General features: G+C 36.2%; 1 protein-coding gene across 1 annotated transcript in view; it reads left to right on the forward strand.

The window, feature by feature from the left end:
* The window catches only part of LOC135718267 (ephrin type-A receptor 5), a 103,353-nt gene extending 84,773 nt beyond the window's left edge, over positions 1 to 18,580 (forward strand). The window contains exons 10-17 of the mRNA XM_065240580.1: positions 113 to 238; positions 844 to 1,029; positions 2,398 to 2,459; positions 2,621 to 2,830; positions 6,202 to 6,351; positions 9,237 to 9,430; positions 15,794 to 15,949; positions 17,414 to 18,580. Of these exons, the coding sequence (XP_065096652.1) occupies positions 113 to 238; positions 844 to 1,029; positions 2,398 to 2,459; positions 2,621 to 2,830; positions 6,202 to 6,351; positions 9,237 to 9,430; positions 15,794 to 15,949; positions 17,414 to 17,519 (1,190 nt within the window). The 3' untranslated portion in view covers positions 17,520 to 18,580. The remainder of the gene's footprint in view (positions 1 to 112; positions 239 to 843; positions 1,030 to 2,397; positions 2,460 to 2,620; positions 2,831 to 6,201; positions 6,352 to 9,236; positions 9,431 to 15,793; positions 15,950 to 17,413) is intronic.
* Positions 18,581 to 22,657: the final 4,077 nt, after the last annotated feature.

The following is a 22,657-nucleotide window of genomic DNA, read 5'->3' on the forward strand; positions in this document are numbered from 1 at the left end:
TCCATACATCTTCTTACATTGCATCACAAAAGATAACCCTACAAGTGTTGCGAAGTGACAGGAAGCAACAATTTTTCATTTCTGTCTTCCGCCTCGTGTTCTTTCTTCGCAGTCAAATTCCCAGCGGTCCGAACTTATATTGATCCCCACACCTACGAAGATCCCAGCCAGGCTGTCCATGAATTCGCCAAGGAGATTGATGTCTCCTGTATCACCATCGAGAGGGTTATTGGAGCCGGTGAGTGAATTGCGCATAAGTAAAACAAAACAGGTCTCAGGAGGGTTACATGCTCCCTGCCCGAAAAGGAAAATGTGATACGGAGTGTCTTGGGCTTTTTTCACACTGAACTAAATTCTGATTTGTTTTTGCATTTAGACATTGTGGTCAATTCATTTGTAAAATATTTTAGTTTTTGTGTTGAATTGCATATCATACAATAACTACACAGACTATAGTATTGTCTTAAGCCCAGGTCGTAACCATTAAGGTTTTCAGACAATACCTGAGAATGTAGAAACACTGTACTATACAATATATTAAAGTATACCATGTAATTCTATCAAATATGCTTAAGAAACTTCAAACAGACATTGCAGTACAAATATTTTCATACAATAATGTCAAATAGATTTATTTCGGTTGGATTTTGCTTAAAATGCCGCCCTGAAACTGCTGCACTATAAACACTAGAGTGACCCGCAAGAGTTTATTCATTCAATAGGAAGCAGGTTCATACCTCAGTAGCTTTGCACTTTGGGAAATCTGCCCGAACAAAATGAGGCGTTTCATTGTCTGGATTCTTCCTGCCGCGGGTCATTGATGGCTCTGCCTCCCGTTCGCAGGCGAGTTCGGTGAGGTGTGCAGTGGTCTGCTGCGGCTGCCGGGGAAGAGAGAGATCCCAGTGGCCATTAAAACTCTGAAAGCTGGTTACACAGAGAAACAGAGGAGGGACTTCTTGGGCGAGGCCAGTATCATGGGCCAGTTTGAACATCCCAATATAATACACCTGAAGGGAGTGGTAACCAAGAGTAAGTGCACACATGTAATGATAATTATTTAATGTTTGGTGTAAGGAATATTTGCATGTCACCTTGTGCATACCAATATGACTGAAAGGTTAAAACAAGATTAGGATCAGCTCATAGAAGAACTTCAAATCTGAGGGATAAAAAAAGATTTACACCAGCATTATGGATCTAGCTGGTCACCAAGCCTGGCTCAATAAAATACCTTAATCTAACCTGAGATGTTGTTTTTAGCTGGTTTGGCTAGTTTTTAGCCTGACCAGATAATGAGTGCCAAGAATCATTCTGCAAAAGCTAAGAATAATACATTAGATTAATACACACAGGGCTTGACATTAATTTTTTTTATATTTGTTTTCCAAAGTTACTAGCCACTCAGCATTTTCACTGGCCACAATTTTGTTGCTGGTAAAATACATTTTATATGATTAAACTTGACTTCCTAAAATGACTTTAATTCGAGCAAATTTACGTGGTATAGCTAAATTATATGCCGATTGAATTTCAAATTTAGTCTTTCCACCCAAATTAACTCTTTCACCGCCATTGACGAGATATCTCGTCAATCAAGAGAAAACGCTTCCCTGCCAATAACGAGTATTTCCGGCTTTCCGCAATACCGCTATTATCCACCAGGTGGCACCCTTCCGCAACTTTTTAAACCTGGAAGTATTGCCCTATGGCAAGCGGCTGCATGTCCGTGTCTGTTTTAAAGATCGGTCTGAATGGGATCTCTATGAAAAGTCTGTCACAAAAATTGAATTATCTCTGCAGAAACTTATTCTATTGCAGAAACCTATTCTACACGATATCGTGTGCATTCAGGAATTTCTCTCCGCTATTGCCCTGAGAGTGTGCACACAATTTATATCTCTTCAATCACTTAGCCTACATACAATTGTTTTATCTTTTCCGAAGTGTGTATGAGCTCAGACTGCGTCCTCTTGCGCATTCGCAAATCCATCAACTCTCGCGCACTCTCTGGAAGGTGACGCTTTGGTCCGGAATGATCCGCTGATCGCACGAGGGTCTAAACAAACAGTCTCTGTGCGTTGCGCTGGGTGCAGGGAGTGCTCATGGGAGTTGTAGTTTCCAGTGTCGCATTGCGCATTGTTTATCATTTCGCATAACTTTTAAGAAAACTACAATTAAAAAATTATATTCAACCTGCCAAAGTGGCTAGTGGGATTGGCTGTCTTACCCGCCACAGCCGAAATCTACCCGCATTTGGCGGGTTGGCGGGTGTTAATGTCAAGCCCTGAATACACACTTTTAAAAATCATGGAAATGTATTGGCCAATAGTGGTGGAAATTCTGTTGGTAACATAACAATGATTTTAAAGCTAAAATATTTTTTCTATTTTCTTCAAGGTAAACCCGTGATGATAATAACAGAATATATGGAAAATGGATCCCTTGACACCTTTTTAAAGGTAAACTTTCTCCATTTAAAAGTACCATCATTACAGTATATAACTGTTTCAACACATTATTCAAAAACAAATAAGTTGTTTTATCCGAACAAGTAGTCATGGTTAGGTTTCCAAATCAGGCTCACATTTGTGAATATAATATCTTTTTGCCACTCTAACAGAAGAACGATGGGCAGTTCACAGTCATCCAGTTGGTTGGCATGCTGCGTGGCATCGCTTCGGGCATGCGCTACCTTTCTGAGATGGGATACGTGCATCGTGACCTAGCTGCCCGCAACATTCTGGTCAACAGCAACCTGGTGTGCAAGGTGTCTGACTTTGGCTTGTCGAGAGTGCTGGAGGATGACCCGGAGGCGGCCTACACCACACGAGTATGTGCTTCACAGCGGAAATGCTGAGTCACGCTAACTACCTAACCTTTTTGCCTTCACGTCTATTAGCTTCCTCTCAGCAGGCCTATGTTTATACTCCGTATTCAAAACCATTCTCCTGTTTAATACTATTACCTTCATGATCTGTAGTGATTCTATGAGGTATTGAGCTGGAAGTCTTTAAAAAAAACTAAAATGAAAGCCGAATCTTAGTGCTTACTAAGGCTTATTAACGCTTTTTTTTTGCCAAATTAGGGTTACACTTTTTTTTATAGTCCACTTTGCAATGACATGTCAACTAACTCTCATTAGAGTATTTGTAGACTGTTAGCCTATGGGTGGGATTAGGGAAGGGGTTAGTTGAGTAAAGGCCAATTTGAGACACATTTTCTCATACGCATTTCCGCTAGCCAGAGGCATCATGCCCATTCAAACTGAGGGGGCAGTTGCCCCCTTGGTTTTTTGAGCCTCAAAATCAAAGAAGCGCCCATTAATCTGTTATTTGTCTTTTAATCTGTTTACTATGCACAATATTATTAATTCTGTGCTGCATCCTTGTCACTTTTCTGAGATTTTCGCCGTTTTGATAGTGTTTTGATCGTGTTACATTACTTCTGGCGGCAGGCGCTGCATACAGCGCAGTCGCTGACGCCATCAACGTCAGAGCACGCTCACGAGCTCTTTGCTGTTGCTGCTGCATTTTGCTATCCGAGGAATTAAAACGTGCAAGAAACGCTCACAACATTTCCAAACCCCAGTACGGTAATGTGCAGTTAACCTCCTCTGTGTAGAAAATGTATGGTTTAAAATGTGACCGTCTCAATGTTATATTAGTAGAGATTTCTAGATTCATCTTCTTGGTACAACGCCAAAGTTCGCCAGAGTTCACGGGGGCGCGGAATCACACATGCTCACATATGAGGTAAAGTTGAATGCAAAAATCCGTTCCTCTAATAATTTTTATCTAAAAAAACTTTTAATCATTATTGAACATTAAACTCAATCACGTGGCTATGTAATTTTCGTTGTTTATAAACTTTATGGATTTAAAATTACATTAATTGTATAGGATTATGCAGTTGTTGTGCAAAATGCATTGACACAATTAAACAAGTCATTTAACAAAACGTAAATAAAAAACATGCCGTTCCAGATGTAAATATGATGCCAATATGTCATTATTCCGATTAAATAGTATTTGATATGAAAGTTAGTCAACACTTTTATTTTGGAGGTTTTTGTCATGAAGGCAGGAACAGGAAGGCTCAAAATAGTGCCATGGAAAAGACTGAAAGCTCTTGATTGAACGAATTGTTTCGAAAATTGATTCAGTTTTTCAAAGCAGTTCCAAACACCACACACGCTGGCGACCCCTGCTGGTCAAAAGAGTGTAAAAGCAGATATGTCCAAACATTTTAAACTTTTTTTTACAAAATAATAGCAAGATTTTTATTAAAATATGTTTAAAAAAATATTTAACTTAACTAAGACATAGTTAAAAGTGTATTATGTGTTTTTAGTTTTATTTGGGGCAAACAAATCATTAAAACTAACTACCCTTAATTATGCACATTTTTGTCATTAAATGGTAGTGTTATTAGTCAGATCGGATAAATGTTTTATGAACTTGCATAATAAAACTGACCCGAGTTCACCTAAACAAATTAGACACTGGTCATTTGTGATCAACTTCCCCTAGTGGTGAACCATCGGATTTTCGAAACAGTTATGACGTAATGAAGCCTCGTTTGCTAAAATCACGTGACTTGGGCCAGTTTGAAACACGCTCCGAATCACTGATTCGAAACAAAAGATTCGTAAATGTTTCGAAGCCTCATGAAGCAGTGCTTCGAAAACGACCATCACTATGTATGCACACATTTCTGTAAGCTTTGCACACTGTGCCCCCTTAAAAAAAATTGGTGCATGACGCCCCTGTCGCTAGCAATAGTAAAACAAAGATGGACCGAGTTGAAGAGCGATATTTAACTTGGGCTGCAAGAAAAGTCACTGTCTATTTACCTCCATCAGTGCTGGTGCTTCTCCAACAACATACACAACAAGCTGCTTCTTCTTTAGCTTTTGCCTTGATACTGTAACACTGAACACTGTCTACTAGTGATCTGCATGTGTAATTACATGTTGACAAGAACAATGACGCAGAATTATAAATGAAAACTAACGTTTAACCTACAGCATAGAGGCTACAGCATAGGTCTGACGCAAAAGTATAAATCGCTTAAGTTGACATGTAGTTGCAAAGTTACTTATAGTCAGAAGACTATATGTTGGGAGATCATAACAAGAAGTGTTAGGAGATGTTAAGTAGACAGAGTACTAATACTCTAATGACTGATAGCTGACTTCTAGTTGACTGGTTGTATAATTAAAGTTGCAAAACTACTTGTAGTTAGAAAGATGTCCAGTGTGGACTAGCAAAATAGTGTTACCCCAATTTTTATTCTGTCAGTTTGTTAATTGGTTTAGCTGAGATCTCAAAGCCCTGCAGATCAGTGGCAATTCACTGGAAATGATTTGTGTAACTGATGGTTGTCTTCATTGTTTTACCAACCGACTTACTAAATAACGCAAATCCCAAATATTGTTGCTAAATGCAATTTCCATGGTGAAAGTTCCTTATCTCGCAGGCAAGTTCTGAGTTATTATTATTTCATGAAAATATAAACAACATCTGTGTCAAAATTCTCCTCAACTGTCTGCTTTCTTTGGTAATAAGGGTTTGTGTTTTTGTGGCCAGTCAATATTGACACACTTCTGAAACTATGATAAGCACAATGTACATAGAAATTATGGTTTAGTTGAATCTTGGGTTGTTGATGAGAAAAACCAAACTCAATAAAAGTTGTATTAATTTTAAAAATAAAAGTTATTTATCATTGTTATGTTGCATTTTACTGCCTCAGGGTTAGTATGTTGTCATGGCAATAAAAATCTGTACTACTAGCTCTTTTTTTAGGACTGTACATGAAGCTGAATAATTCTGGATTAAAAGCAGATAATTAGAGGTTTGGTCGTAATTAGCTTAGCATTTATTTCTTAGTTTAGCATGTCAAAGGAGAACTGAAAAGATTGTTTTATAGGTTTGTGTGTGTGTGTGAGGATGTGTGTGAACTGTCAACAGAGTAAATGAAGACACCCGATGCATGAAACGCACTATAAGAGATAGAAAGCCCCAAAGATAGGATAGTCAGTTAGCGAGTAGCATGAGCCATCCACAGACCGCATGCTTCGTGTGGGTGTTTTCACAGCCTAACACCATTCTTTCCCAGTGATAATCACCTGTTAAGATTTTTCAACATAATTTTTTACTGATCTGAGACATGAAATACAGTCTGCTGTTTGTCTTGTAGGGTGGGAAGATTCCAATCCGGTGGACCGCGCCTGAAGCCATCGCCTACAGAAAATTCACCTCAGCCAGTGATGTATGGAGCTATGGCATTGTCATGTGGGAAGTGATGTCGTATGGCGAGCGCCCATACTGGGAGATGAGCAATCAAGATGTAAGTTGAAATGACTTACTCCAACAGTTTGGTACCTTTATGAACAGTAAAATCGGATTAAAGTTTTAAAATGTTACACTTTGCTGAATAAACCGTGTGCTATTAATAAAATAGCAAAAATTCTGGTAACAGTTGGTAGGTACATATTTTCATATTGTGTTACATACTGTATGAATCATCCAATATTCCCACGCACACAAAATTACTGTATATATTACATTTTTTAGGAAATGGTATGCATTCATTACATTCATACAGGAATTTGACTTTGAAGTCTTTTAACCCTAGACCACAATAACACTACACCACAATAATTGCCTCATGTGGCCATTTTAGAAGCTCGCATGTGATATCAGATTTGCTGTAGGGGAGACGAGAGCGAGAGATTGCCGATGTTTATATATAGAGTATGGATGAACCCGGGGACTGAATTGTCAGTGGATTTTATCAGCGATGATGACGTTTGTGCAAATTTTGAGAGATAGAAAAAAATTCATGCACTGCAGCATTCACACCTGGTCAAGTGAAAGATCACATACAAACAGCAGAACGTAATGGATATTTGGGTAAAAAAATTGAGGTTTTTGACTTTAGTAAGACATTAGTACTGCAGCTTTCATCACCCATTGCTTCTGGGTTTCTTCTAAAAACAGACATGATCTCATTAGGTCTAATTCTATATTTTTTAGGTCTTTGACACATATTTTCCTGTTTATCTTTCTTAAGTATGTTTAGATATTTACAATTATTTGTTTAGCAGATGCTTTCATCTAAAATGACTTTCAAATTAGGGAGCATTTAACACTTTACATATGAGCCAACAATAAGCACAGCCTGGAAAACAACACTGATAACAAAAAGGTAATGTGTGGGATGTCTGCTGTTGCTTTACTTGCAGGTGAAAATCTCACATTGAAATACACATTGTTCTTTTTCAGATAAACCAGAATTTGTCAGTGGTCTATTTCAACCTCTAGTAAATAATAACTCAGAATACTATAGCAATGCATTCATAAAATGAATACCCCTGCAGCATGTTGGTAAGATTTGCATTGGCAGAAATTTGGGAAATGTAAAAATCTAAATATTGTTAGATTAGATGTTAGTTTATTAGCTTTTTCGATACTTAGACTTATAGATTTCGAAAAATCCAAGAGCATGATTAACAGTTGCCTCTGTGTCTCTTGTTATGCAGATGTACATGTCATATGTCGTAGCATGAGATGACGAGTATATTTGTAGGCAAGAATAAAACACAAGTCGATGCTTAAGTTTTCTGAGCGTGTCCCAGAAGGAGGTGCATTTCCCAGTCATGGTTTTATCAAGCATGCCTGGCCTTTCTTCCTCCTTTACAGTTTACCAGTGATGGCTTCATCTGCTCCTCACAAGCTGCTCTCTGCTCCATCATTAATCTGTTTCACACACACTTGGGAAGAGAAAGTTATTTGATGTTTTATTTAACAGAAACTTCCCCTCAGATCTCAGCTGCCTCTGCTAGACACACACACACAGACTCTCTCTCTTTTTGTCTGTCTATTTCTCTCCCTCTTCTCTCTGTAAGTCTGTACCGCAAGGGATTGCTTTTGAGCTGCACTTGTTATATTGTTGCTTTTTTATTTTATTTTAGCTTCAAGGAGATGAGTCTCTGTTGATTCAAGTCTGGTTTATCAAAAATCTAAAAAAAAAAGTTGAACTTATCTAATAACCTCTCAGATCAACCCTGTTAGATAAATGAATTACTAATGTAACACTTTTTATCAGTCAAATGCAAAATAACATCAATTAATGTTAACAACTAACTTGTTTTATGATTAGCACATGTAGTGGTAATGCTTGTGCAAGAGGCTTTGCTCTTATATTATCAAAAAGGATGGGTGATAGATGATCAAAATCATCTCAGGTTACATATAAAGAGTTCAGATGCAAAGGCCACCTCCGTCAATAATGAGATAATGATATTGACAGAATGTTCTTCAAATCTGCTTAATCCCGGCCTCAGATCATTTAGAAATGTTGCTTTGTTGGCAGAAAAAACTAAATTAAAATGCACGGAAGAAGAATTGGATGAATTGTGGTGCGCGTACAGCACAGTACAAAGTGTATTTTACTCAGTTAACTCTTTCCCTGCCAGCATTTAAAATAAAGTTGACAGCCAACGGCAACCAAATTGTATGAATTTCACAAATGTTTAAAGAAAGACTTTTGTTATAGATCAGATTCAGAGCGATGATCAAAACATACACAGAGTTTTTACTGTTTGGCCTTAGTGGATGCTACAATGTTTTATAAGTTGGGTAAGAGCACCACCTAGAAGTGGATAATAGCGGAAATATGGAATGCCTTAAAAACTTGTCATTGGTGGGGAAAGAGTTAAATAAGGTTAACCAATTAAATAACATATTGGCCACATTTTTAGCCTTTACCTTTATTAAGAAAGAACAGTGAAGAGTGACTGAAGATGTTTTTAAAGTGGATGCACTTAGAGGGTTTTGCTGTGAAATGCTGTCAAATTTGTTAAATACTGTACCAATGAAATAACTAGAGTGACATTTTTGAAAATAAGGCATTTCAATAACCTACTAACTACGTTTTCATTGCCATTAAAGGAAAATTACTAAATCTAAACATAAGAGCAATGTTAATTTACAAGAAAACATGTCAGACTCACTTAGAGGATTTAGCATCTGAGCTTTTCATAAGAGTTTAACCCTCTAGGTTAGAAAAATATTTATTTTGACCTTAGCAATGATTCTTAAGGTATTGGTCTTCCCAGGGTCTTCAAGACAGGTCTTCTATGACTGATATAGCTGGCTGGAGGCATGGCAAATATAACCACAGAGTGTGTTGACTTTGTCAAAAGGCAGTAATATTTGTTCTTATTTCAGGTGATAAAGGCAGTAGAAGAGAATTACAGACTGCCAGGTCCCATGGACTGTCCAACTGCCCTTTATCATCTCATGATGGACTGCTGGCAGAAAGACAGGAACAGCCGACCCAAATTTGAGGAAATCGTCAGTTTATTGGACAAACTCATCCGCAATCCCAGTAGCCTGAAGAGTCTCGTTAACCCATCAAACAGGTAGACCACCAATCTTTAATCTTCACAATAGCTGCTTTCTGGCCCCTTAGTTTCTGTACTCATTTATAGAAACAAGTACTGGGGCGATTACCAGAGAACTATATGTTCCCAAGTACCATTTTTCAGGTTGCATTCACACCGCCAGTAGAAACTCTGAAGTGATCAATAATCTGATCTGAGATCAGAACAAATGGCCGCAGCATTTACACAGTGATGGGCACAACAGAAAGCTTCAGAGAGCAACCTGTCCCAAACAATGGGCAGTGGAAGCCTAGTGGTTAGAGAGTCTGGCTTGTAATCTAAGAGTCTTAAGGCCAGCAGGTTGTGACTGTGGTGCCCTTGAGCAAGGCACCATAATCCCAACTGCTCCTCGGGCGCTGTAGGGATAGTTGCCCACCGCTCCGGGTGTGTGTGTGTTCACAATTTGCAGTGCATGTGTTCACTACCCATTGGGATGGGTTAAATGCAGTGGTCACTTTTTGAGTATGCATTGCATACTATACAGGCAAGTCAAACTTTCAATGAGCTTTAGTCCCTATTATACACAGGGGCGCCGTTAGGGGGGGTTCAGAGTATGCCAGGAATATGGGCCCATGAGTACGCTAGGGGGCCCGACCGTCATCACTTTTGCGTTTTTTTTTTTATTGTACACGTTTAATTAATAACACTGTAGTAAAATGTAAAGTAAATTAATATAAAACTACTGTGAATGACTTTGTGTTAAGTAAAATTGAGACACTTTTAAAAAACAGCGTGCAAGCATGGCCTAGTAGATGCAATTACATATTTGGCGGTTCTGGTGGTTTTTAATTTGATTGTGCAGGTATGGATATGGGTAGAAAGGCAACATTTTGGTTTGGGATCAGTTTGGTGGGTTTGCTATGCAAAGTTACGACAAATAGTCGGCAGCCTTATTGGCATTTCAAGATCTCACATGCCACTAAAAAGCGTTCATGCTGATCCTTAAATATGTTTCATGAAAAATAAAAAATATTTGTGTTAATACAAAAGGACAGCAAGAGCTTTATTTAAGGAAATGTTAGTATAGCGACTGCTGACAACTATTGCATTTCTAAGACGGACAATAACTTAATAGGCGTAGTTAAAATATTATTTTCTAAATAAACATGAAATATGAGAATTGTCTAAGCATTGAGTAAAAATTAAATGACTAAGAGCTGGTTTTAATGTGACAGCGCATCATTTTCAAAGTGAAAGTGATTAATTTTAATTCGGGTTTGCAACGGAGGTTTTCCCCAAAATAGTAAACTTAGTGCAGCTATTATAAACGCTGTATCAGATTGTTTTTAACATATCTTAATAGAGTGTCTGTTTTATATTTATGTTTGAGTATTGTTGTGTTCAAATATTGTTGTAATGTTGTTAATGTTTTGTTTTAATTTAATTCGATTATTAAGACTCTAATTTTAAACGCCATATATTGGGCGTTGTAATGGATTGAAGGGTAATATGACATAATTTTCGAGTTAAAATTAAGTTTTGTTTGCTTCAAATATTTGCTTCAAATGAATTTCGTTTAATATAATTTGTCTCGTAGTTTTAATCAATGTTTTGTTGATAAGTGTTGTGAATATTAAAGAAAAAGAACAGTAAAAAGAACACCGTGCATTTCATTACGTAACAAATATAAACTACTGCAATACACTACCAAATGCCAAGACATGCAGTATTATCTTTGTAATGATATTGTTGTTGTTGGATGTGCAAAATCATATTATGGAGTATATCACTTGAATTGCTTTTCAAAAAACAGCCTTCAGTGCACAGAAATTACATTTGCACGCCCATCAGCAGATTTGATTGCGACATGCTTTTGACTTTTAAAAATCAACGTCATATTTAAAACTTTATCTGATTGTGCTTTTTGCCATTTCTGTGTCACTTGCGAAGGGCGTGCGCGGGCGAACGCACACTCTTAAAGATAAACGTAATATTAATTTTTATTTTGCCAGCCACGCTTTTTTGTCATGAGTGGAGGACGGAACACATACCACACGCACAGAGAACAGCGACATAAAGAGAATAGAAGTTATTTGGGGTTTTTCTGACGAATACAGTCAGTTCGTAAGAACCAAATCATCTAGATCATCAATATGAACTCTGAAGAATGAACTATTATAGGCTAAACATAATTGTACACATTTCGCTTCTAAAACCACGCAGAAAACTCGACTGCCGTGACTTTCCATAGATTCACAAATGCATCTTCATGCATTTTTCTTCTTTTAGTAATATATTTAAAATCACGTGAATGTTTTCTGTCTTTCCAGATTAAAATGGTAGGCTATTCGTTTTTTGAATAAATCTTTTATTTTGCTTCATGCATTTATTTTTAGTTGCAAATGCGACGTGTAAAATTAAATAAACACACTCAACTGAGTAATTTTAAATAGCTACACATAATGGTATGAAAATCAAACAATCATCTAAAGGAAGGGGCCCAAAATTCTGTCTTGCATACCCCCCTTGAAACTGTTCATTGTGCCCCTGATTATACACATACTATCACCATATCGATAATATTTTGCTAATAGAGAATGTAGATGTTCATGACAGAAAGGGCACATATGCTATACTGAATTATACCTGAAAAGTGTGCATAAGTTGTTAAAGACTAAACTTATCAGCCATTTGTAAAATGTGAATAGTGTGTGCATGGGCTAGTTTTACACGTAAGACTGTAACAGATTAAATTTCATGCCGTTTCAACACAGTCACACTGCGCTGCGTGCATACTTTGTTAAAAAACAATGATGACAGATGATTACATCCCATGTAAACATTGGTGGATATATCAGTATTTCTGATATTTTTTATGTTTGTGGACTTCACATGTAATTTTAGAATAAAGGCCTGGCATTGATAAGCAAGAGCCCGTCTGTATTTATGATTGATATGCAGTTTCATAATAAAGTTGTGAAGTGCCATTATGAACGTATGTTGTGATTGCCCACAAATTATTATATTTAATAACTTCATGAAATAGTGCTCATGATATCAGATAGGTTGAGTCCCATGATAAGAGCTGTGTTGTTGTTGTGTGTTTAGACATATACATTGTGCAATATATTAAGGAGGACTAAAAGCTTAAATATCCTACTACTGTACAACTTGTAGTGTTATATATCATCGATGCCAAGAAAATAAATTGTTTATGTATGTTTATGCAAGTATAAAGTGTGTATCAACAGCTTTTAAAACTGTCGCTGCTGGTGTTTTGTATGAGATGTTTTTGGCCAAAAAAACAAACTGTCCTGCAATGCTGGTTAGACAAGGGGTTCCCAAACTTTTTTTCCTGCGCACCCCCTTCTATGTCCCAACCGGGTTGGCGCACCCCCAATCCCCATTTTAAAAAAATCCAAAAAAGCTTTGTTTTCTCACCATAAATACTCATGTTTAATCATGCGCAAATAACCAAGGGCCGGTTGCACTAGCCGGACGTTAAGAAGTTGGGTGTAATAGTCCTACGTCGGGCTTAGCTACGTCCAACATTGTGAAAAATATTTACGCCTATTGCACCATCTGAAACTACGCTCAGCGTAGATGATGCGCGCCCCGTGTATGCGTTTAACCACTGTGATATTTAGACGCCATTCGAGTTTACTATGGTAAAAAACGTACACTTACTGCCGTCAGCTAATAGATGACATATGAGAGGTGTCCTCATGTTTACCAGTGCGTCATGTGCAGACCCATCAAACACATTAACGAAAGCCTTTACTGTTCGCACAAAAGGTGTATAATAGTTTGCAGATTCATTATAACAGCTCAAGTTTTAAACAAAATTAAATGAAACTTTTAATAAGTTCTCTACAGTAAGTATTTATGTATTTTATTTTTATTATATAATTCATTGGCGGTCTCTTTACCATGCATGAAAACACATTGCTCGCGTATCCTTTGCCCATGTCTCGTCACATTTCATTATTTCTATTTTTGCCATAAAAAAAGTCTCTCTCTCTTGGTCCCTCTCCTCCTTTGTGACTAACAACTTTATCATAAGATGTCCCACATGACAATTTCCCTGATTTCAGTCAGTTAAGCATATTTATAATATATATGGAATGAATGAAACGAGTTGGCACGCATATAGCGGCTGCAGTGCATAACAGAAGAGCAGTGCGTTGAAAAAGACAGCAGCTGTCTTCTACGTTTCTATCAAAAACTAATAAATTATAGTTTTTTATTTAAAATAAAAGCGATTACAAAGGAAATGTTTACTGTTCATTTTTTTATTTATTTATTGTATGGAAAAATCCCACTTAAAGAAACAGACCGCCATTACATTTTTCCTCTCGCGCACCCCCTGGTGGCAGCTCGCGTACCCCTGGGGGTGCGCGTACCACACTTTGGGAATCCCTGAGTTAGACCCTATTCTGAAGTGGGAGCTAATTTAGTTTTAAAAAGGCGTTCCCGGTACTTAAATTTCCCCAGTTCTTGTGGTGTAAACACGCTAAAAGCAGGTAGTTCCACAAATAGTTTGGGTACTATATAAAGGTTCCCGCAGTGCGGATGGGGCTTTTGATCACTGGGTTATTTCTCTTTGATTTATTGAAGGCACTTATGGTTTTGGAAACAGATTTATATTAAATGACTTTGTCAAGAATGTACCTGTTCAGTTTTTATAATCTTTTATACACTTTCTTTGACAGCGAAAGTACTTTTCAGTTGTTTAAGTGTATTATCAAATAGTTAAATGTTTGTTTGTGATATATATATATATATATATATGTTTTGATAGTCAAAAATGTATTTTTAAAAACAAAAATATTTTTATATTCATATTTGAACATTATGTAATTCTGATAATTACGTATTCATAAGTTATCATAAAGTAAGCTCTCTTTATTTAATGCATCTCACTCTCTCACTTGTCTCTCTTTACTTGTTTCTCTATTCTCCCTCTCTCTATTATATGTTAATTATGTTGTTATTTATGGCATATGATTGGAAATGATGTCGCATTTGTAAAATGCTGATAACGGAGGGTTAACCACCCCAGTACACGGTTGTCATATGAAATCAAAATTTAATGACACTTGTAACAAATAAGCAGTCACGTTTTATGATTTAATGGCAAGTTGAACTGAAGTGACAGCGTGCAAATGACTTCCAATTAAGGTGATTATACGGTATCAAATGCATTTGCTGTATGTGAAGTGCTCTGTAGTCTTACACGTTGAAATCATTTATTATCTGTAATTGTGTTATGCAATTATGTGCAGGTTTAATATGAAATTGATTTAGAGTCTGGCAATCTTACGGTAGCTGCGGTATAGCACTGTAATTTTCTTTTCTTTGTGTGATAATATTTAAAACTTTAGCCGAATTATAACAGTATATATAAATATTTTAAGTGATAATGAGATTTATTGGTCATGGTCATGAAAGCAGAATTATGAACTAGACTAAATTATCTTAGTTTCAAATATGAAACTAAGAATGACTGTACTATTTTGTCATACAGTACTGTATATCAATTATGACAACTAGTGAAAATGTTCACTTTTTTATTAACAATGTAATTATTAACACAGTAGTTTGAATGAAAAGTTGAATTTCAAATGAATTTCAGAATTGTCTGGCATTTGGTACAGAACCCCGTTGCTTTGCTAAATTGATTGCATGCACTCGAATGGGCACGGCTTCACGTTTGTGCAAAACCTGATGATCCATGTTATCCCAGCATGATTAGAGAACGTTCCAAAAAGAAGTTTGGCATGCTTCAATGGAAACAGGGAAATCTAACCTTTTTGTACAAAGAAACCGGTCATTGTCTCACATTTGATTAGTGACCTAATGCAAAACATATTTAAAATTCTGAAACTTTATTTCCAGGTTTGTATAAATAAAAGCCTATATTTTAAATGTGGTTTCAAGCCTGTAATATAGTTTGTTTTGTGCATTGTTGAATGCACAGCTTTGAAAAGCATAGTTTATTAGACTCGTATGTGTAAACAGATGTTCGATGAATGGGCATTGCGAAAAAATGCAATATCTATTCTGACCCTCGTACGCCTGTCTTGCATGCGCAACCTACATGTAAAGAGTACAGCGGTTACAAAAATCCAGCAGTAGGACCTTCGCATACGCATAAAAATTGAACTATACTCTGTATAGCTGTGTATCCAACTACAAGTATTTTAATACATTATGAGGGAAAAATACATCATGCCTATTTTTATTTTTTGTGTTTACTTTTAAAAGCCCATTAGATACATATTACAGGCACATTGTGCTTGAGTCAGCACAGATCCATAAATGTTTTCAGTATACAACTAAGATGTTTAATGTCAGGTTTATGCAACCATTTGTTCACCACTGTATGCGTCTTTCCCACAGGGTGTCCAACTTATTAGTGGAGCATGGGAGCCCTGAGGGCTGCGTATTCAGATCGGTGGAGGAATGGTTAGAGGCCATAAAAATGGGTCGATACACGGAGCTCTTTATGGAAAGTGGATACACTTCTTTGGAAGTAGTCACTCAGATGACCTTGGAGTAAGTCACACGCTGTTGAGGTCAACAAGCCTGTTTACTGTTCATGTACTGCAGAAATGACTGTAATTTAAAAATAATCTGTTTTGTTCACAGGGATTTTGCATGTTTTAGTTTTGTTTAATTTTTTTAGGAGATGCAGGGGTGCTGTAAAGGGGGGGTAAACAATGACGATTCTCGGGGCCCACGAGTAAGAGGGGGCCCAGAGAAGCCCCCAAAATTGTGGTGCTAAAAAATATTTAATAGTAAATTATTAACTTTAAATTATTCTATTTGCTGTTTCCTGGTATCACATTTTTTGTTTGTTTAGGAAACACAAACGTCCGTGGGCCCCTTGCCCCCCTCTCAATTACCATAAAATGGTTCAGTCCGCCCAAATTACTTATAGCGTCGGCAGAATATCAACAATATCAAGGAAGTGAAAATGCCTCAAAAATCTGGAAGTCAAAAACGGAAAGAGAAAAAAATAAGAAGTGAAAGAGGCAAAGGGTGGACATTATGTTACCCAATTTGCCTGCAAAAAAATCTTGAAATTTTTTCTTAAACACTAAATTCAAGAAAAATTTGCTTACCCCATTGGCAGATTTTTTTTGCTTGTTTTATGCACAAAATCCCTTAAATGTAATATTTTTGGTCTAAAAACTAGACTTATTTTCTTAGGTCGTTTTGCTCATCAAGAAAAAGCATCTTAATTTAAGAATTTTTAGATATTTTTACTGAAAAAAGAAAAAAATACAAAGATTTTTTTTCTTGAAAATCATTTTTTGCAATGCATAAGTTTAAATGTTGCTGTTAAAATGACTACTGGTGGCCGTTCTAGTATTAAAAGTGCATGATAAGGGAACTCAATTTTCTCCCCATGTTAGGTCAAGAAAACACTGGAAAAAATAACAATACACAGTTTTAGTTAAACATTCAACACTGCAAAAAATGACTTTCTTACTTAGTGTTTTTGTCTTGTTTTCAGTAGAAATATCTAAAAATTCTTAAATTAAGTCAATAAGTCTAGTTTTAAGACAAATTAATATACAATTTAAGTGAAATTGTCCTTAAAACAAGCTAAATGATTTGCCAATGGGGTGAGAAAATAATTGTGAAATAAGATTTCTTTTTTCTTAAACACTTAATTCAATTAAAATTTTCTCACCCCATTGGTAGTCAAAATACCATAAAAGCGCATGGTTTTATGTGAATTAATATGAAAAAAGTCTCAGCTGTGTTGGGGGCCCTGTCAAGATTCTTTTCATGGGGCCCAAAATCCTTAGCAGCGTCCCTGAGGAGATGTATAATAGAGTATCGTAATTTGGGTTTAATGATTTCAGCTACACTTTAAGTTGCTTAAACTTACGTAATGTTATTTTTCGTACACTGAGTAGCACCAATAAGGACAACATTAAGTGATGAAGCTGATGTGTTGTGATTTTATTTGGTGAATTTTGATTCCACTGCTTCATCTCTTTTTTGCAGCGATCTAAGGAGGGTTGGCATCAGTCTAGCTGGCCATCAGAAAAAGATTCTCAACAGCATTCAGGAGATGCGAGTACAAATAATGAACGCCACAATACCCATCTGAGACCTGCCTCGGATCTAAGGAACAAGCCTTGCACTTTTACCATGGACACCTATTTATTGAATGGAACTATTTAACAGAGGAATTTGACTGATGAACATGACTATTGTTTTAAAGGACAAACGGTTTACTGTGTGTGCTCAACTCTCCAAACAAAGATTGACAGTTTTAAGGAGGACCTTGACTGAATCTTGAGTTAACGTTCGGAAAAGAATGGCACATCTCCAGGTAGGACTACTGATGTGGGATCAGGTGTCTCTGGGCTGAATGTATATTGTTTTTCCATGACCTCATTCAACAATATTATTACCTCCGGAATGTCACCAGAGGCCGCGGTCAGTGGATGTTTTTCTTACACCAAATTCACCTGGGGCAAAGTTCATGCAGTACGACTGAATTCATATCACGGAATGAGGGAACAAATAGCAGTGTTAAAGCAATAGTAGAATTGTTCATTTTATTTTAATCTAAATTGCTTCCTTGTTTCAATGGCAAAGCAACGGACGAGAGAAATTTCCTTTTGCACAAATATGTGTATTTGTATTTGAAAATGTGACGTTTCAAAACTACAGATTTATTTTAGTTCCACCGATGTTTTGATGTTTGATCTGTAAATACTGTACAGTTGCGTAGAAAAAGTGGAGCTCAAATGCTTCCTTCCATGTTCATGTGGGGTTGATAATTTAGTTTGTGGGTGGGCTAACATACTATGTATATTCAGTCCAGTCAATAAATGTTTCTATTGACTTACTGCTTCATTAGGTAGAAAAATTGTTTTACATATTTTCACACCGATAATTTTGTTCTCTGCAGATTCTATGACAGATGTGAAAGAGAAATGGACCCAATTTACTTGCACAATTCATATGCGAATGTTTTTTTTCTTTTCTTTTCCTCAATATTTAAAGTGTAAAAACTTGCATCACCCAAGAAATAAATTTCAGAAATCTCCTCAGAAGTGTGTTTTAGGAAGCCAGTAGTCAAAATGCTAATTTTCATTCAGGTCTGGTATAAAATGTGCACTTTTTACTGTCAACTCAAATCCTGATAAACAAAGTTGGATTGTTCACAGTGCTTGATTATGTCACTAAAGGGCTGTTCACATTATAACGATAACTATAACGTTAATTATAACGAAAATATATTAGCGTCCACACCACCAACAATAACGATAACTTTTTCTGTAATAAAAACTTTTGCAATTGTTTACATGTCACTGAATGTGTAAATATACTGATCTTGTTGCATTTACAAAGCGGATATAACCAGCAGATGTCTTTAACATGCTGTGTTAACTCTAAACAGTGAATCTAGTAGTTTGTGTAATCTAATATCTTACCTTTTGGTGTAGTCAGTGTAGTAGAATCAAAAGCATTACGTAGTCAAATTTCACAGCAACTGCATCAGTGCTGGATACAGTACCTGAAGTAATTTTGTTATTTACCTCAGCAATGAGCTTCTCCATCATCTGTCATTTCAATGCGCGTGCATTTGAAGTTCAAATAGATGTGATTGGCTGTCAATATTTTATTGTTCATCAGTTGAAAAAAAATCACTTCATTGTATCTTTATTGTTATAGTTGTGGTGTAAACTCCGCTATTCTCTTTAATATACAGTAAAACGATTTTTAAAACGATTTTTATAGTTATCATTATAATGTGAACGGCACTTTAATGTTTATGTTACTTTAGCACCTCTTTTAATGTATTGTACTATGACAGGAAACATTGACATCAACTTAAATTTTCTTCAACTCTATCAAGTGTTACAATGACATATAAAAAACGAATTTATGCTTAATAATTAGGTAACTAAGTGTGCTCAATTGGCTTTGATTTTGGATGTACATCATTAAAATCAGTGAATTAGACATCACAGAAGACTTAAGGAATTTACCATTGTGTAATTGTGAATATTTTAATGGTCCAAAATCAAACAGCTTTTCCAATCATATTAAATTGACCATATATATATGTATGTATGTATGTATGTATGTATGTATGTATGTATGTACGTACGTACGTACGTACGTACGTACGTATGTTTGTATATATATATATATATGTGTGTGTGTATATGTGTGTATGTATATATATATATATATATATATATATATATATATATATATATACACTGGTCAAAGTTTGAAGTGGATCAAAAAGTTCATCAAGTTGCCCTTAAAGGACAAGTTCGGTATTTTAGACTTAAAGCCCTGTTTTCAGATTGTTTATGGTGAAATAGAATGGTTTTGACTGAAATTTCGACATTTGCGGCTGCCCTGAGAATTTTCGCGTGTTTGTGTTTCAGCTCAGACCTCTACAATGGGTTTAATGGTGCACTGGAACAGTCCTTCCTAAAATGCATTAAACTTTAGTTTACAAAGACGTGAAACTCACCGAGTGGTCAGGGGTGTTCACTGATATGCTCACACAAAAATCGCTCCAAAAGACGCATTCCAACAGGTTTTATCGTAGTTTTTACCAACTCCATTGACTTGTATTAGATGTCCTGTTACTCCGCGCCGGGAACTTTGTTTCTATTCTTGCAATTGGCAAAGGCGGATTAGCGCCACCACCAGGGCTGGAGTGTCTATTATTCAAGCTCTAAGCGGAAGAATGTACGGGTGTGAGGCGTTTGGAAAAATAGGTCCACAAGTTAACAACGAATGCTAAAACAGCTGTTGGAAAGCATCTTTTGCAGCGATTTTTGTGTGAACATATCAGTGAACACCCCTGACCACTCGGTGAGTTTCAAGTCTTTGTAAACGAAAGTTTAATGCATTTTAGGAAGGATTGTTCCAGTGCACCATTAAACCCATTGTAGAGGTCTGAGCTGAAACACAAACACGCAAAAATTCTCAGGGCAGCCGCAAATGTCGAAATTTCAGTCAAAACCATTCTATTTCACCATAAACAATCTGAAAACAGGGCTTTAAGTCTAAAATACCGAATTTGTCCTTTAAACAAAAATGGGTATTGTGCATTGGTTTTAAGGCAACTTTTATGAATTGTTTTGATCCACTTCAAATGTTAAATAGTGTATATATATTTTCCACTTTCTTTATAACATACAATGAATGTTACTATAACACCAACATAGTAACCATTAATTCTGAAAATATTTCATATTCTCTTCTGAAATTCAATTCATAATAAGGTTTAGTGAAAGCCAACAGCCTGTATGACAAAAAAATGAGTGGAATATTGCATCCATATATAACACTGGTCACAGCTGTGCTTGTGTTATGAGCAGTTTACTATAATATCACTTTTTAATTCAACACACAGCAATGATAAAGAGAATCTGTATCTTTTTGATTAACTGTAGAAGATATGCAAATATATTTCATGTTAAATTTCAGTTTGACTAATTGGATTTTTTTAAATGATGGCAAAGAGTGATTACATGTAGAAAAGTTTCATTACATCATGAGTGTACAGTAGATCAATAGTACAACCAAACCTGCTTTGATAACTTAATGTTTTAAAATGTTTAGTTTTTGTGGCTGTTAAGTTATTGTAAAGTTATATTTATTAATAATCACTGACCATCTCTGCCAGAATGGATAGCCAGAGTCAATGTCTTTTGCAAGCTTGTTTCCCCTATTCTCAGTAAAATTGTCCTGGATATGAACTTTATCTACATAACTTCATTTTAACTCAGTGTTTCTCAAACTTTTCGATGTGGACCACCACCCCAATGAGGGGGGTATCCCTTCATGCACCACCCTAAAGAAAATTAATGATATTAAACAATCTCTGTACAGTGTAATGCTGTTGGTTAGTAACCTTATTTTTCTGAGGTTTAATTACACAGAATTTATGATAAATTCATGAATTTTATACAATCCCGAGCACCATCTCACTCCCTCTAAGGGGGGCCCGCCCCCAAAGTTTTAGAACCAATTCATGAACACAAATCAGACCAGGTATATTCACAGTATCTTCAGTTTGAATCTAAAGTTCTAATTTACTCATGGAAACGTCAATTTAAATCAAGCAATGCTCTTGTTAGCACATGTTACTAGGCCCCAATGAATATTTAGGGCATTAATGGCAAGCACAAGTTAACAAAATGTAACCCTCTTACCACCTTTACTGATTGATCATTCATTAATTAGGCCCACCCCCCACTGCCCCCCAAAAGTCTAAAACCATTATGGACAAAATTATGTTGTCTTAAAATCCTGCATCGTTGCATCAAAAGGTTTACAAACCTTTACACAGGGCCATCATCATGTGGATGTCACTGGCTACAGGGTCTTTTGAGTTTGTGACGTTTACACTTACATAAAGTATACGCATGGTGTGATAGACAGCATATTCAAAATGCATTTAATCTGCTTATTATGATGTTTAAATCTTACAATCTACTTTCTTAGATTAGCTTCATATTTGGTCCAATAAATGGGGTCAAAATAAAGAAAGCACACCAAAAAAATTGAGTTTCTATGTGAATAATTTTTTGCTGTACCTTTTACTGTGTTTTGTTATGTGAATGTCTTTTTGTAGCGTAATATATTACATTTTATATATTTTTTAATAAACTGGAGAAAAAAGTTATTGTTTATGAGTTTCAGTGTACAGCCGGATAAGGCAAACACTCCTTGTTAAAAAATAGTTTGGCCTCATTTTGAAGACTTGAGATAAATTCTGAAATTAAATCCACCGTTAGCCATAAAATGAAAGTTAATTTGTTGAATGTATTAAAAATTGCAATAAGTGTATACAGCTGGTATTTCTGACATTACAGTAGTAGTACTGGGGGTAGTGGTGGTAGTAATGGAGGAGCAGTAGTAGTAGTGGAGGAGGAGTTGTGGGGGGGTAATGGTAGTAGTAATGGAGAAGCAGTAGTAGTAGTAATGGAGAAGCAATAGTAGCGTTGGTAGTGGTCAAGTCATATTTTTACATAATTGATGCCAACTGCCATAAGTTATCTTTTGTTAAACCAACTGATTGGACAAAACTACACCTTTATTGTTTGTATAGGCTACAATGATGACGTGGCAAGGTATGTGTGCGCAGTTTGGCAATGGAAGTACGGCAAGAATCAGCAGTGAAGCAACACAGACAGAGAAAGTTATTTTAAAAAGTTGACTTTATCAACTTTTTCAACACAGCTACCACATCCGTGTCCTATA

Source organism: Paramisgurnus dabryanus, chromosome 10 (genome assembly GCF_030506205.2).
Source record: "Paramisgurnus dabryanus chromosome 10, PD_genome_1.1, whole genome shotgun sequence".
NCBI classification, from domain to species: domain Eukaryota; kingdom Metazoa; phylum Chordata; class Actinopteri; order Cypriniformes; family Cobitidae; genus Paramisgurnus; species Paramisgurnus dabryanus.